Source organism: Papaver somniferum, unplaced genomic scaffold, assembly GCF_003573695.1.
Source record: "Papaver somniferum cultivar HN1 unplaced genomic scaffold, ASM357369v1 unplaced-scaffold_10, whole genome shotgun sequence".
Taxonomy (NCBI): Eukaryota; Viridiplantae; Streptophyta; class Magnoliopsida; order Ranunculales; family Papaveraceae; genus Papaver; species Papaver somniferum.
The window spans coordinates 11492991-11509639 of NW_020618825.1; the positions used below are offsets into that span (position 1 = coordinate 11492991).

General features: G+C 36.0%; 1 protein-coding gene across 1 annotated transcript; it reads left to right on the plus strand.

Moving 5' to 3' along the window:
• Positions 1-6563: 6563 nt before the first annotated feature.
• On the plus strand, positions 6564-9545 carry LOC113326342. The gene is made up of 4 exons (XM_026574088.1): positions 6564-7058; positions 7444-8078; positions 8172-8459; positions 8858-9545. Exons 1-4 carry the CDS (start codon positions 6564-6566, stop codon positions 9543-9545), a joined length of 2106 nt encoding a protein of 701 aa, XP_026429873.1.
• The last annotated feature ends 7104 nt before the right edge of the window (positions 9546-16649 follow it).

Consider the following 16649-nt stretch of genomic DNA (forward strand, 5'->3'; position numbering starts at 1 on the left):
GAAACAGTCTCTAAGGATTCCCAAGAAATTCCTGATAGGTATACCTTTGTGCCTAGAGCCCCATATCCATATTTGTTATCCCCAACAAAGAAGGAGTCGACTTTCAACGAGATAATGGAAACATTTAAGAAGGTGAACATCAACATTCCGCTATTAGAAGCAATTAGGTAGATGCCTGCATATGCCAAGTTCCTTAAAGATCTTTGTACACGAATACGTAAGCTTAATGTCCATAAGAAAGCTTTTTTAGCTGGTCAGGTAAGTTCCGTTCTTCTGAACCAAACACCCCCTAAGTATAAGGATCCTGGATGCCCCACCATATGTTGTGATATTGGTAATCACATGGTCGATAAATCTTTACTTGACTTAGGAGCTAGTGTTAACTTACTCTCGTATCCTGTATACACCCATCTAGGTCTTGGTAAGTTGAAACCGACTAAAATGACACTACAATTAGCTGATAGGTCTGTCAAAGTCCCTCGTGGTGTCATAGAGGATGTTATGATTGAGGTTGATAAGTTTATTTATCCTGTGGATTTCGTTGTTCTAGACACCCAGCCTGTTCAGGACCCAAGTCGTCAAATCCCAGTGATTTTAGGTCGCCCATTTTTAGCCACAGCTAACGCTGTCATCAACTGTAGGACTGGGCTTATGAACATATCCTTTGGTAATATGACCGCTGAACTAAATGTCTTCAATGTTACTAGACAACCTTCTGAGAATGATAATTTAGAAGAAGTGAATATGATTAGCACTTTAGTTCAGGATTTGGTTCAGGATAATTGGCTTGACACTTTACTGGTAGATTCTTTAGATGATTTTGAGGAAACCATTCTCTTAGATCAGATATGTGATCAATCTTTAGAAGAAGCTCTTGAGTATTTTAAAGATTCTATGGACCCAGAAATTTAGGCAATAGTTTTAGGTTTTTCTAAGAATAATGATGACCCTAAGTTTGGGGGTAGAGAACTAGAAGAATCTCTTGAGTATTTTAAGGAATCTGAAGATCCGGAAATTCAAGAAATAGTTAGAGGTTTGTCTGTGAACCCTAAGTTCGGGGGTAGTGATGGTTCTTGTGATTGTATCATATCCCTAATTAGAGTCCCTAACTTGGGACTCGAGCCTTGTACATCTGAGATATTACTTGAGTTGCGGAGTCTGAACTGGTCGATTTTACTGGTCGATTTTGGTCATAGGGTTTAATAATTATTGTTTTTTTGGTTGATTTCAGGTACATCTCAACAGCTTTGCAGTTCAGATTCTCATCAGGTATAGCAGATTTTATCGATTTGGGTGGTAGTAATTGATCATGTATTATGGTTAGTTAAATTATATTGTTGATTGGGTCTGTGTATCATGTTTTAGGTTTTGTGTTGTTGAAAAGAATCATGTTTTATGGTTGTTACCCATAGATTTTTCTTTGTTCTTCCTTTTGGTTTGCAGTTGGTTCCTTATGTTTTATGTGATGGGTTAATAGGTTATTCAAGTTTGAGCATCTGTTATCCCTCTTCCTTATGTTCACTATTTGATGACTTGTGAAGGGTGCAACACTAATAGTTACAGTTTTCTGTCATATATTCAAGGCATGACCTTAGTGTAATCTCTGGTTTTGATGAAATGGTTTGCTATGCTTAATGACACCATTGTTGTGCTTTATGGATGTCATGTGATCGTTGCTGCAACTTAATTTTTGCACTTAGATAGGTTTTACAGTTTATTGCTTAAATTTTTCTCTGTGATGGCTCTCTTCAACTTTTACTTATTTGGGTAATAACTTTGTTTGAAGTGAGTTTGTTAATATTTCAATGTGTGATTTTGTTGTAGAAAAATATGGCAATACCTCGTGTTGGAGGTAGCAGCCGATTTTGGTCTGGAAGTACTAGGTCTGCTAGTACTAGATCACCAAGTACTACTCCTAGCTCAAATGAAGCTAACTGGACAAGGGGTTTGCTCAATTCACAAGGCTCTCCGTCAACTGATGGTGCAAACCAAGATGGAAGTCCAAGTGTAGGGAGTCGACAAGTGTCTTCATCAGATGGTGAACATTCTCCAAGACAAGGTACTGGGAATCATCCCGAGGAACATGGATGGCATGAGGCCTTTCATCAGGCGGATAATGATCCTGGTGATACCGAGGAAAGCATGAACAACGGTATATTATATAACTTTGTTTTTCAGATTAATTTATATGATTAATTGACATCTAATTTGTTTTTTTGTTTGTTTTGTTTTATGTAGGTGACCAACTTCCATAAATTCCTTTCAATTCCTTGGGACAACCAATAGAAGATATTTCTAAGCCATATGCTTCCAGAATTGGGGTGATATGCAGGAATGTTGTTTCACCACATTATGAGGATTGGAGGATCGTCCCTGTGGAATTTAAGGAAGAAATTTGGAGGACCCTTAACAATGAGTACAAGATACCTGCAATCATCAAGGGCAAGGTTTTAAGAATGGCAAATAAATCATGGAAGAACAGAAAGAACAAACTAAGATTGTGGTGTGATAAGTTTGATATTATTGCTGAGCAAAAGCAAAATAGACCAGCAGGTGTGAGGAGAGAGAATTGGAAACGCTTTGTTGATTTGTATGCTTCAGACAAGGACAAGAAACTAAGGCAGATAGGGAGGGAATCAAGAAAGCAACTGAAAGCTCTCCACACTACTGGAAGGGATGGCATTGCTCGTCGTCGACATTTGATGGAGCAACAAAGTCCAACTGGTAGTGTATCAAGATCTGTGGTATACTTGGCAACACATGTTTACCAAGAAATCCCTCAAGAACATCGTGAGTTAATGGACCCAAATTGCTATGAAATAAAATGCAGAGAATATGTTGTAAGTTTCTTCTTGGTTTTTGATCGACTTGCATACATTTATCTTTTAGTTTTATTTGTACTTGGTTTTCCACTTACATATAATCTGATGTCCTTTGCAGGAAAAGATAAGAGAGTTGAACGAAACTCAGCAGTATAGAAATGAAACTAATTTGGAAAAAGATTTTGTGGCCACGGTGGATGAACTTGAATTTTTATTGCAATTTGCAAAAAAGAAACTTGTCAATTGCTATCTAAATGTTTTGTTTACTTCTTTGTAGGTGCTTGGAATTGATGGTAGGGCTTTGTTTGAGGAATGGGAGGTGGGGTATCAAAGACTGAAGTGCGCGCTTCTGCCATTCCTAGGGAGCAGTTACGTCAACAGGTGATGAAGACTAGAGTGTGGAAGAACGTGTCCGTACTCTTGAGGTCACTGTTGAGACACTAATGGCTGGTTTAAGCTGCAATGCTAGCACCAGCAATGCTAATGCTCAAGTAGCATTCTATAACTAGTTAGTGATTAATTGCATGAGTTGCTTTTAGATTGAATGAATGTTTGTTCTAATTGACAGTGAATTAGAAACAATGAAAAGAAAATCTTAGATTTTAGAATAGTTGAATCATGATTGAGTGTTTAATCTTTGATTTTGTATGACCTTTCTTAGCGAGCAGTTGAAAAATTTATTATGTTTGCATTGTTCTTCTTATGTGCTCCAGATTTCTTACTGTTGTATTGGATATGGTTATGATCTGCAGGGAATGAATGCTGGTGGTTGTCAACCTAACAGTCAAAGAGTAGTTTTGAGAAATATGCGAAAGAGATGTGTTGCCTTGGGCCTTATAGACAGGACTATGCCTCTAATAAAAATGATGAATGTCGTTTGGTCCAGATTAAAGAAGTTTGTCTAGAATCTGAGGGTCTTTTTGATTGCGATGGAACTTTTAAGGACCTTAACATAGGCGAGAAGATTTTATGGCCGCACAACTATGTTTTTCCAATTGCCGGTGATGGTTTTTAATCAAGTTGGAGTTCAGGTTTGCAGTGGAGGATACTGACTTTTTGGGAACTTTTTTTGGGTATACATGGCTGGGATATACATGTTTGATATATATTTACGTACTGGACTGGTTTTTCTTTTTGGGTATACATGCATGGTTGGGATATACATATCGGATATATATTTACGTACGTACGGGGTTTATATATGTAACTTTTTGGGGAAGCTTAATTTTCAGATGTAAGTATTTTGGGGTTGGGAAGCTTAACTTTCAGATGTTAGTATTTTGGGGTTTAGTTGAACTTGCAAGTTTGTATGGTTTTGAGTCTCATCTCTTTTTTTATAAAGAAGAAGAGGCTCAAAACATGTAAAGAAGTGTCTTGCAACTACTATATGGATATGTAGCTTCAGCATGTTTTGGAGCCATGCTTTTATCCAATGAAATATATTTAGTGGCCTACATTTATTAGCTTTTGGATTTTTCGAGCATTTCAGTTTTAATATTGTTACTAACTTGTAACTTGTATTTTATAGGAACTTCAAATTTCAATCTCTGCAAGACCTATTTTGCATCTGTTTATCTAGTCTTTTGATAATTATCATGTTGCACAGAAACTTCAACTCATTACTAATTGAGAATCAAAAAATAAAGCTAGAAATTGGTAGCTTTCATCACCATAATCTTTTACATTCAAATTTTAACTTCATCAAAAACCATCAGCAAGAGATGAACACTACAGTTTACCATAATCTTTTACATTCAAGAGAAGATTACATCATTCATAAGCACATAAGAACTTCTCTTATCAATCTGTCTCAGTTAAATTCCTCTGGTGAAAAATCTTCCCATATTAAGAACTTCTCTGGGAAAAAATCAACTGGGAAAAAAATCAAAAAAGAAATCTGACTCGTTTTAAAGGCGATTCAGCCCATTCAGCTGAGTCAGTTATCAATCTGACTCTTTTGACACCATGAGTTTCTTATCCATCGATCTGAGAACAAAAAAGAAAGAGAAAAAGGAAATAAGCTCTCTCCTCTCGTAATAAACTTATATTCTCTCTCGATATCTACTTCTGAAAAACACTCTCATCGCAGGCAAATATAATTGATGATGTACTAGGTAAAATTGATGAGGCTTTTAATTCTCGAAGTTTCTGGTTAGGATTTTGGTTCTCGATATGTACCTGGCTGACCTAATTACTTAAAACTATTGTAGGATGTACGAAGAAGGCTCAACAACTCTGATTTGATTTCAGAACTCAGATCTCTAGCTCACCAATTTATTAGGGTAAGTACCTCTTTCTGAATTAAAATTTATTAAGGTTTAGCCCAATTGATTTCATTTTCAGTTGGAAGGTTGGTTTTTAACTGAATAATGTATATTGAATTTTGGGGTTTTGTTTAATTAGGTCAAAATAAGTAGGTGTATTTGTAATCAATGAGTGATGTACAATTTCATTAATCTGTTTTCATACTTTTCTATGTGGATTTGACTTTAAGTGTTCATCTCTTAAGGCCATCCTTTCTTAAGTAGAGTATCGTGTATGTATATGTGAACTGTATATTAGGTGCACTTAAGAATTACGTGCTTGAACTGGTAGTAAACTTGGTTGCATCGAGATTGAAAAATCAACTTTGATTTGGTGTCTTGAGTCTTTATGTGAAGTATACAGGACATATTTGTTTACATTGATTTGGACTGTTAAGCTGTTAAGCATTAGTCCATTAAGTTGGTTATGATATATATATATATATATATATATATATATATATATATATATATATGTAATTCCTTTGTTTTGCAGATGTCTCAAAATCTTATAACTACTCCAAATAAAGAATGGATGACTGCACGCAAGGGTTCACCTCAATGGATTGCAGGTGTTCAATCTTTCATCCAATTTGCAACAAAGAGTCTTGGTGAAGGTATCAAAGAATTCCGTTATCCTTGCGTTAAGTGTAAGAATTACAATAGTTTACCAAAATGTATAGATGATGTACATGGGGATATTCTTGATTATGGGTTCTACAACCAATACCGAACATGGATCCATCATGGAGAGCGACCTCATGTGAATAATATTCAAGCACGTACTTTACCTTCCAATAATGTTTTGAATCAGGAAGCTGCATCTTTTACGAGAATATTTGACTTATTCAATGAGACACTAGGACGTGTAGATGGTCTTGATAATCCTGAAGACCAGCCGGGTACTACTGTTGAAGTTGGTACTGCTGTTGAAGTTGGTACTGTTGTTGAAGATGGTACTTCTGTTGAAGATGGTACTGCTGTTGAAGATGGTAATGTTGTTGAAGATCGGGCTACTGTCAATCGCAGGAAGAGGTTGAAGGATGTGGTGCAACCCCTATTTCCAAGTTGTGATGCTGAACATACAAAACTTTCAGCAACAGTTGAGTTGCTTAGTATGCAACCGAGGTATCAATGTTCTGATGTTTTCATGACTGAATTATTTGGATATTTGAAAATTATTTTACCGGAAGGGAACACATTACCATCTAATTGTCGTAAAGCAAAGGACATGATTAAGCCATTTCAGTTGTCTGTCCATATCATCCATGCTTGCATCAATGACTGTATTCTTTATCGCAAGGAGTATGTTAATGAAGATAAGTGTCCTAAATGTGGTGAAAGTAGATAGCAGCAACCACCAGAAGGCAGTACATAAACGAAAAAGGTTCCAGTGAAGAGACTTAGGTATTTTCCAGTCACAGAAAGGTTGCAACGTATGTATGGTACAGCATGGATAGCTGAGCTGATGACATGGTATGCTAAGGTTGAAGAAAGTGCTACACACATGAGACATCCGGTGCAATGGAAGTCAATAGACATGAAGTGGCCTGACTTTGCTGAAGAGAAGCGAAATATACGTCTGGGACTAGCTACTGATGGTTTTAACCCTTTCGGAATGATGAGCGTGCATAGTACATGGCCTGTTATGCTTACTTGTTACAACCTTCCGCCATCTGAATGCACGTCAAAGGATTTTACGATGTTAACACTACTGATTCCTGGTCCACTTGGTCCCAATCATAACATAGATGTTTATTTGCAGCTTTTGATCGACGATTTAATTGATTTGTGGACACTCGGTGCGGTAACGTACGATGCGCATACAAAGACATCCTTTACAATGAAAGCAATGTTATTGTGGTGCATACATGACTTCCCTGCATATGCTCATGTTTCTGGTGTGCATACTTCTGGAAGATTTGGTTGCCCTGTGTGTGGATAAAATACAGAGGCGATCAGGCTAAAATGGGGTACTAAGTATGCTTATATGGGTCATAGAAGGTTTCTAAGAGATAAGTCTCACCCTTATAGACAGAAAACATCTGATTTCAACGGAAGTGTGGAGACAAGGGGTGCACCAAGACGTTTGAGTGGCGTTGAATTATTCAAGAAGACAACAACCGCAGACTAAGAATTTGGGAAGTTGGTCAAGCGGCCGGCCGTACGTGAGTCTCCGTGGTCAAAGAGATCGATATTTTTTTGTCTCCCATATTGGAAGGTAAATTGAGGGTATTGACCAATTATACTTTGCAGTTACCTTACTTCAATATGTTTGTGTTGTTTAAAATTCCTTTCTAATTAATTAATCTTATCAGTTTCTGCAAATCCGGCACAATGTGGATGTCATGCATGTAGAAAAGAATTTTGCAGAGAATTTTTTTGGAACATTTATGAGCCATAAGGACAAGAACAAGGATGGGCATCTGGCGCGCAAAGATTTGAAACTATTGAACTTGAAGCCTAGCTTGTGGTTGAAGGAAGATAATGGAAAAGTGGAGATGCCTCGTGCACCTTATTGTATGTCTAAGGCAGAAAGGGAAGTCATCAGTAAAACTCTTAGCACAATTAAAGTTCCAATTGGTTACAGTGGTAATTGGAAGAAGAAAGTATGCCTGAAAGAGTTCCAATTGAAGGGTTTGAAGTCTCACGATTATCACATTCTGATGCAGGGGTTAATGCCTATTTTTATAATGCATTGTTTCAAAGATCATAAGCCTTTGCGTGAGGCAGTTCGACACTTATCATTGTTTTTCAAAGTACTAACTTCCAAGGTTATTGATCGTGTTGAGCTTCTTATAATGCACGAACGTGTGGTGGAGTCAATATGTGTGTTCGAAATGTATTTCCCGCCTGCATTTTTTGTTAGTATGACTCATGTTGTCGTACACTTGGCAGAAGAGGCACATCAATTGGGGCATGTTCAGTTTAGGTGGATGTACCCTTACGAGAGGTATATACGATTATTTAGTTTACTAATATCCAGTTAATTATTTTTGGAACTAAGCAAAACTTACATATATTTGTTTACTGACTGCATGTGCAGGATGATGAGATACTACAAGGTACTAGGTCGCAACAAAAATTATATAGAAGGCTCTATTACCAAACAGTATGAGATCAATGAAGGAGCGCGCCATTGCGTGGAGATACTTCCTGCAGTGAGGCGAAAATCTTTTAAGTGTCGTGGAAAGATATCAATGCCCAGTGATGTTTATGAAGGTCCATACCCAGCTAATTCACAAGGAAAACCACACTTTTTGACCACCGTAGAATATGAACAAGTTCTTTTGTGGATATTGAGACATTCAGATGAAAATACTGAATGGGAAGAGTAAGTAAATCCCAAGTTGATTTCTATTTAGATCGTTTCATCACACTATGCACTGGATTTTAAGTTCAAAGAAATGAATATAGTATTAATCAGTGATAGGTCTTAGTTTATTACTTTATTACATCTAATGAACTTAAACCGGAAGTTAACTACCACATGCTAAAACTGAAAGTTTCTTATTATCTTTTATATTGTTTTGTCGCTATTTTTGATTTATGGTTCAGTTTATTGCCATTAATTGTTAAACACTGGAGATTGTTATAATGGCATTTTCAAAAATTTGTGTGTGCTCGCTCGAAGCAAGGTTATCTAGGAGGAGTAGTATTACTACTTGATTATGTTTCTTGGTATATTAGTTAATGCTTATATCAATTGTCACTTTGTGTGTTGTTTGACAGGAAGTACAAGATATACGTCTGTAATGGTAACCAAACTCGTACGGGGAGGATACAACCTACAGAATACATTGAATGGCTACAGAAACAACTTGACAGCACTCCCATGACAGATTTTTGTAGGCTGGCAATTGGTCCTACCTTCACTACAGTTTCGTACAACTCATATTTTGTTAATGGCTATCTTTTTTACACAGCCGATGCAGAAAAAAATTTAACTACACAAAATAGTGGAGTCACCATGGAAGCTTGCTCTAGTTTTAGAGCAAGTTCCATAGATACTAACTTGGTCGATAACAATACTACATACTACGGCGTTCTACAACGTATACTTGAACTGGATTATGGAGTTTTCTATGAAATTGTTTTTTACTGTGATTGGGTGCGATTCGAAGACAAAATACATGGATCCTATGTGGATGCAGATACAAAGTTGAGGTTTGTCAACTTCAGAAGGTTTATGAGAAGCTCAAAAGAAGTCGACGAGCCATTCATCCATGCTTCTCAAGCTAGACAAGTTTTTTACTGCAGAGATGTGACAAGGAAGCATTGGAATTTGGTTTTGGAATCTCCAATAAGATCAAACCCCAATAAGAATTCTTTGGAAGATCCATTTGTCTTCACTGCAAATGCGAATGAAGCTCCATCAATTTTGACAACTATTGGAGATGATGAGTATTGGAATGGATAAGCTCAGGTAAGGTTTCATTCTATTTGTTCTTACATGTATCTTCTAGTAGATTCCATATTTTTTACGTTCACTTTCGTTTTAATTTCATTTTCTACAATTGGTTATCTTTCCAAGGGCACGAGAAATGGGGATACACGTACGTGAATGAACTTGCCCAGCACCTTATAATTCAACTGCTGGAAATCATGCAACTCCCTTGCGCACATGTGAGTTTTCCTGTGCATTTTAAAGGCATTGTATAGTCCGAACCTTGACAATCAGTACTGGTTTATCTCCCCTACGCACATATGATTACTAGTTTAGCTTGCGCAACTATCTTTTTCTTCCCCTGTATCTGCCTTCGATTTCCCTAAAGCTTCTGTTTTGCTGCAATATTCTCCTATCGTAGTTATGGTTGTGTGATGATTTCCCTGCAGTTTGTGGCCAATACTGCATGTATTTATGATTGTATATTTCAATGAGTTTTGCTTGGATAAATAACTTGCTCGGTCTACCATAGCATGTTGCTGTTGTTTTTGGTGTAGGAGTTCTACACTCCAATCGTTATTTTTGGCTAAGCATAAGTATCTTGCACTGTATGCAATAGCCTGTTGTTGTTGCTTTGGTTTAGGAGTTGTACACTCCATTTGTTTTCTTTTTAGTTGTCTGTGGTTAGGCTTTTGCCTTCCATATTGTCACGCTTCGGCGTTCTCCATCTTGTATTCTTTTTTCTTTTCATTTCATGATGAATGAAATTTAACCTTTCTCTTCAAAAAAAAAAGACTTTTGCTTGGATTGTATAATTTGTTCAAATGATGTGAATTGTAGTTGTAGTCTTGATTGGTCTGGTAGAATGAAAATGATTATGGTTTGATCCCTGCAATTAATGATCCAATAATTGTTATCTATATGACCTATATGTGAAATTACCTCGTACATGTGCTTTCAGCTACTACCCATTGCTAGAATGTCTGTCGAATTACCTCACATTGTTGTACATGACCTATATCTAGTAACTTATTTTGTTCTACTGTGTATTGTGAACTGAACGAAGTCATTGTACTGTTGTTGATTTGCTTTGTAGGAAGTCGCATGTGAACCAAGGACATAGCACATTGATGCTCTTCTTAATATCATTTTGAAGTATTGTCATAGGAGGAGCTGAATTATCATTTTGTTTTTTTATCAGTTTATTAGTTTACCATGTTGTTGTCAGAACTTAGCAACTTTGGACATGTATTATCTGAGCTCAGTGTTTCATTTATTTTTTTTTGTGTAGTTTTACACCCAATGGAATGAATGTTAAAATTCTTAGTTAAATTTGAACTTGCACTTGAATTTCAGTTAAAATTGAGTTGCATTTGAATTTCAGTTCAATTTGAGGTTGCATTTGAATTTCAGTTAAATTTGAAGTTGCATTTCAATTTCAGTTTGACTGTAATTTGACTTGATTGTAGTTTGACTTAACTAGACTTGACTTGACTGTTTGACTTAAATACCAGTAAGATTAATCCAGATTCATCCATTCAGACATTCAGCTGATCTGAATCTGATTTTTTTTTATATTATAATTCAAATCTACGACCAATGTCGTCGGTCAACGTTTAGTTACTGTTAGAAACGGTCTCTGTTCAGAGACCCACGCTTTAGGGGTCGTTTAATTAAAAAGCGCTTTATAAACGACCCTTTCAGAGAACCCTACAACGGGTCTTTTAACTCGTATATATGACGTGTCCTGACAGTCGCGGAATTGCTGTTTTCCACTAGTGCCAGGTATTAGGGACCCGTTTTTCGGATGAATCTATTTATCGAGACACACATATGAAGTTCAATTACACTCCGCAGATAAACCCAGTTATCTTGACAGAAACCTTAGATGAGGACGTGCTCCTTCTTTTCATTTTTCTGAATCAGTGCAGTTGTCTCATATTGGTGTCAGATTTATTTGGTCTTATGGACCCACAATTGTTTCGACTGTTGATATATGACTTTGGAAGGTGAAAATCCTTTTTGAGGTATTTGATGTCTAGCTAAAGACTTTAAATTTAGCATTTCCTGGGAGGTACTCATGCTTACGGTAATATCCTTCCTTATTTGTTTTTCCATCCATCAAGTGGTAACAGTTTCTTATTGTTTATTTCATCTTTAGAACATTGAGGACAATGTTAGATTTAAGTTTGGGGGTGGGGAAGAAATTTTTTTTTAGCTCTTAGCTGCAACATATAAACTCCAAAGCCTAGAAATTTATGCTTATTAAGGTTGGCACTAACCAATCTAAGTGGATGGGAACATCTTGGTTATAGGAGTTGAGGAACCAATCTGATTAGATGGAAACATCTAAAGAGTCTATTCATAAAAGCACACAGCTCGGGTGTTAGAATTAAAAAAAACATGGTAGTTTCAACATATCTCGTTGAATCCTAATCCTTCTGTTTTTATTTTTTAAGTGATTTGGTGGGGCACACGATTCAAGGTGTTACTGTTGCTAGGGTGGAATAGAGTGATTGAGATACCAAAAAAAAAAGACCAGACCATTAAACCAACCGGAATAAATTCAATAAAGTCGACCACTGGAGCCCTTGTATATGCCAGTTGTGTTGACATAGAGTTAGGTTTATCGACCACTGGTCCCCTTGTATATGCCAGTTGTGTTGATATTAGTCAGACCGGTATCTCAGACCATTAGGATAGGTTCACTTTGGCAGAGGCCTTCAGACAGATATGGGAAACACCATTCACTTTTAACCATCTCTTTATCCATATTCTTAATCTTTCCATGTGATTGGTTGACTCCGGTTATGATGTCTAGAAACTATCTGAGTAGAGCTCTGTCACTTATATATGAATTATAGTATGCTGAGTGCAAATTCGTGTACAGCAATTGGAAATTCGCATCAGGGTACTTCCTCCTATAGTCAATGTTTGTATGCCAACCAAGGAGATTCTTTAGTTCCTTCCAAGGTTCTGCGTAGATAGCTAGGGTCTGGAGTAATGGTTTTGTGGGTACACCTCTGGTAAACCCTCCGGAGACAACACTCCACCGCTAGGGCCACCTAGCGGTTTAACGGCTTGCTGCACGTGCTAAGTGTAGTCATTTTATTTTCTAGATTAGTTTTGCTCGAGGACTAGCAAATAATAAGTTTGGGGGTATTTGATAAACACATTTTTGTGTATACGTTGTCCTTAATTTCATGTATTGCTGGTACTCGATTTTTGTACCAATATTTTGTTTTTATGTATTTTTAGGAAATAAACATTTTCGGAAAAATTGGCTCGAAAAAGTGTTAAAGGCAACCCGGAGGACATTTACTATTCAGAGATGCGTTGAGAGATTATCCTATCACGAGTTAGAATCAATAGATTTCTAGAAATATGCATGTTGGAACACGTCAACACTAAATAGACGAGTGATAGGCTAAAACAGGGAACAAATATATTTTCGTTTCACTTATTGTTGGTGTTACTGTGGGAAATATACGTGCAGAAAAGAAAAAAATAGGAAATTATTCCCGAGAATAATATTCCTTCACTGTGAGGATTTTGAGGAGTAATTGGAGATATTTTACAGCTCATTCATGCGTGCAGAAAAGAAAAAAATAGGAAATTATTCCCGAGAATAATATTCCTCCACTGTGAAGATTTTGAGGAGTAATTGGAGATATTTTACAGCTCAATCATACGTGCAGAAAAGAAAAAAAATAGGAAATTATTCCCGAGAATAATATTCCTTCACTGTGAAGATTTTGAGGAGTAATTGGAGATATTTGTGGTTACTGCTGGGTTATAAATAGCTCCTGAGATGTAAGAGAAAGGGGATGAGTGATTAGGGAGTGATTAGGAAGTGATTATGGGAAGAGTTATAAACACCTGATTTTCATCATTTTCTCTCCATTTTATCTTTGTAAACAATTTTTGAAGCAATGAACAAATATTTTGAGCGTGTTTACACAATGATGAGCTAAACCCAATCCTTGGGGCTATGGAGGAAGTCGTTGTTTCGGTAAAAGTGATATATTTCTATTAATTAATTACAACAACTCTATTATGATTTTTGCATTGAACTAAAAATTTTTTATATGATTTTGATTTTTTAGGTGTATTTTCTCTTGATAGAATATGCTTGCTTCAGGGTTTTGATATTCTATGCTTGGATTAACATCTATTCTTTTGGAAATCTACATGTCTAGGCAATACTATTAGAATCAATTTGAATGTTGAGTTGCATAATTATTGTTTTATTAAATCACTAATATCAACCAATGGTGGAATCCTAGTTCTATTCTCTCCATAATTTTCACAACATCTTTTTAAGTTAGTTCGCTATTTTTATTTATTAAAAAAAATCTAAAAATCCGCTTTCACAAGTCTTGAACGAATCATACTACTACAACAACTTTGAAAACACATCAATTGTAAAACGAATTGTTGGGTGTGGTTGTTAGACCCTCTCTTTTTCAGTTAGCATCAAAGCAGGCAAACACATAAAGACCTCATAAGTCTGTGTTTGTAGCGATCTGAATATGGAAAGAATTGCTATCTCCATAAACGTACCACCAATCTTCGATGGCTCAAACTACTCATGGTGGAGAATTGTTATGCGTGTTTTTCTTCAAGCTCATGATTTTCAAACATGGGTACGTGTTGTGAATGGTTATGATCCTCCGGTTAATACAGAAGGCGGTGCATCTATACCCAGTGATATTGATAGATATATTCCAGAAGAAATCCTTGCTGCGAAGCAAAATTCTGACGGCTTAAATGCTATCATACATGCCACTACCCCAGGTCTTCAGCATCATGTAACTACATGCACTAAGTCTAAAGAACCCGGGATATCTTAGAAACTGTATTCGAAGGGAATACCTCTGAAAAGGAAGCTAGCCTTCAAAACCTATGTTCCGATTGGGAAAACCTTCGTATGGCAGATGAAGATTCATTTGATGAGTTTAATCACAAAGTGTCTGAAATTGTTAATGCATCTTTTACATTAATATTGGGTAAGACTATTCCTGAAAAGGACATTGTGATGAAAATTTTTAGATCGCTTCCATCTACATACGATTCTAAGAAGCATTCCATCGTTGAAGAAAATAACCCTGCAACTCTTTCCAAAAATACTCTTGTTGGCAAGTTAAAATTACTTGATCATGATCAGAATACAGTCAGAACGTCTGCGTTCGATGCTATAACCATTACAAGTGAAACTTCTAACTTGTCATGGGTTGATGAATATTGTTCTAATCAATATGATCCTAACATATCGTTGATTACAAAAAAGATCAAGGATATTGTGAAGAAAAGCAAGAGATCCGAGAAACTGTTTTCTCTCTCTGATGTTGTTGATGATTCAGTTCAAGAAAAAATATCTCAGTGTGTCAATGATATACATACTCCTGAAGTATGTTCTGGATTTTCATCCCTCTCAGCAAAAGTGTCCATTAACTCAAATTCTGGTTCGGAATGTGAGTCTGACACTGAGATATTAGATTTCTTGGATAAAGGTGAAGAAATTTGCAAAGAAAATCTTCAACTGAAGTTGTTATTGGAGAAACTTGAATCATCACTTCAGGTGAAAACTCTTGAGATTGACTGTCTTAATGATGAATTCACCAGAACCCTAACTCTGAGAGAAAAATAAATTAATTCTCTCAAGTGTGACCTGCAAAGGTTGACAGGAAGCTCCGACAAGATTTCAGCAATGTTATTTGGTCAAAAGGCTTTTGGGAACACAAAAGGTTTAGGGTTCAAAAACAAGACTGTGAGCACGATCAACACATTTTTTTCGGCCAGTTCTAGAACGACTGATCTTGTAAGTTGTGATAAACATAAGCCATCTCTACAAAGCAAAAACTCTTTTTTGTTATACTTGTTTTGTGGAAGTGCTAGTCATGTTCAAAGTATGTGTTGGAAATTAAAGAAGAACAACAAAAGAATTACCAAACTTCAAAATGACAAGCAAAGGATGAATCTGAATCTGGAGAAACAGCAAACGCATGAGTACAAGAAGAAGGTGTCTAAAAGAATCAAAGTCATACGAGGTAAGTTTGTTTACCCAACAACCTTGATATGTCATCTTGTGACATAAGAAGTGAACATTTTGTTCACTCCATTACTATCTAGTCATAGTAATGTGTTGATTCCTTATTGTTGACTTGGAATAAGGATCACACCAAGGTTGTTCAAATCCTGTAAAATTTGTTGGTTATTTCTCATTATTCCTTTTATAACTAAATGTTATTTTGAGCAAGTGAATATCTTGTTGTTAAGATATATAATGAAACATGAACTGTGGAGACTTTTTCAACAAATCTTTAGGGTTTGTTTTTATAAGTCTATTATGTTCACTTGTGATCAGAATTGCACTTCACTTTTTCTCTTTGAAAGATACAGTCTCATGGCACCTATAGTTAGAGGTACTACAAAAATAGATGCAGTAGAATCTATTAGTGTGTATCTATGTGAAGGAATCTTGTCCTCAAGAAAGAAAAAGGTGATGCCTACGATCGGTGATTCAGTTTCTTCCTCTAACTTCCTTTTAATAACTTTAGGTCCATGGTGAAAGATTTCATCAGAAAAAGAAATGATTTAAAATCTCAAATCGTTTCATCTTTAGAAGAAATATCTCACTATGAACAAATGTTGTCTCTAACAAAGAACACTCTGCATGGACTGAAAAGAGAACTTAGTGAGTTAACTGATATTTCTGAAGATCTGGAAGAATTGAATGATCTTATTATCAATGGTTTTTTAAATAATGAGAAGGAATTCTCTGTAGATGCCCTGAAAAATCTCTACAATGTCTAGGAAACTTCTTATGATAATTTATTCTTGTGTTTTAAGAAGGATAACTAGGGTTTGGAATAGCCATTATTGTGAGTACACATAGCTATTACCAACGTTTTCATCTTGCAATGTTTTTAGATTTATTTGTTTAAATTCTCAAGTTGATTTGGAAGATGATTTTTGCAGTATTAATATTTATGTTTCATATATTGCAAATTGTTATGGGATATGTTGTTTACGTCCGTGAACCTTGACTATCCGATATGTGCTCAAAAGTTATCTCTATTATATGTCGATATGAAAATATCGATAAAAGATAGAATGAACTTCCGACTTAATCCT

What these genes read in the sequence shown, in the direction of transcription:
- LOC113326342 (XM_026574088.1), top strand. Translation starts at nt 6,564, where the DNA reads ATGTATGGTACAGCATGGATAGCTGAGCTGATGACATGGTATGCTAAG. An exon ending in CTGGAAGATTTGGTTGCCCT is followed by an intron (nt 7,059 to 7,443) that starts GTGTGTGGATAA and finishes TAATCTTATCAG; the next exon opens with TTTCTGCAAATCCGGCACAA. An exon ending in TGGATGTACCCTTACGAGAG is followed by an intron (nt 8,079 to 8,171) that starts GTATATACGATT and finishes CTGCATGTGCAG; the next exon opens with GATGATGAGATACTACAAGG.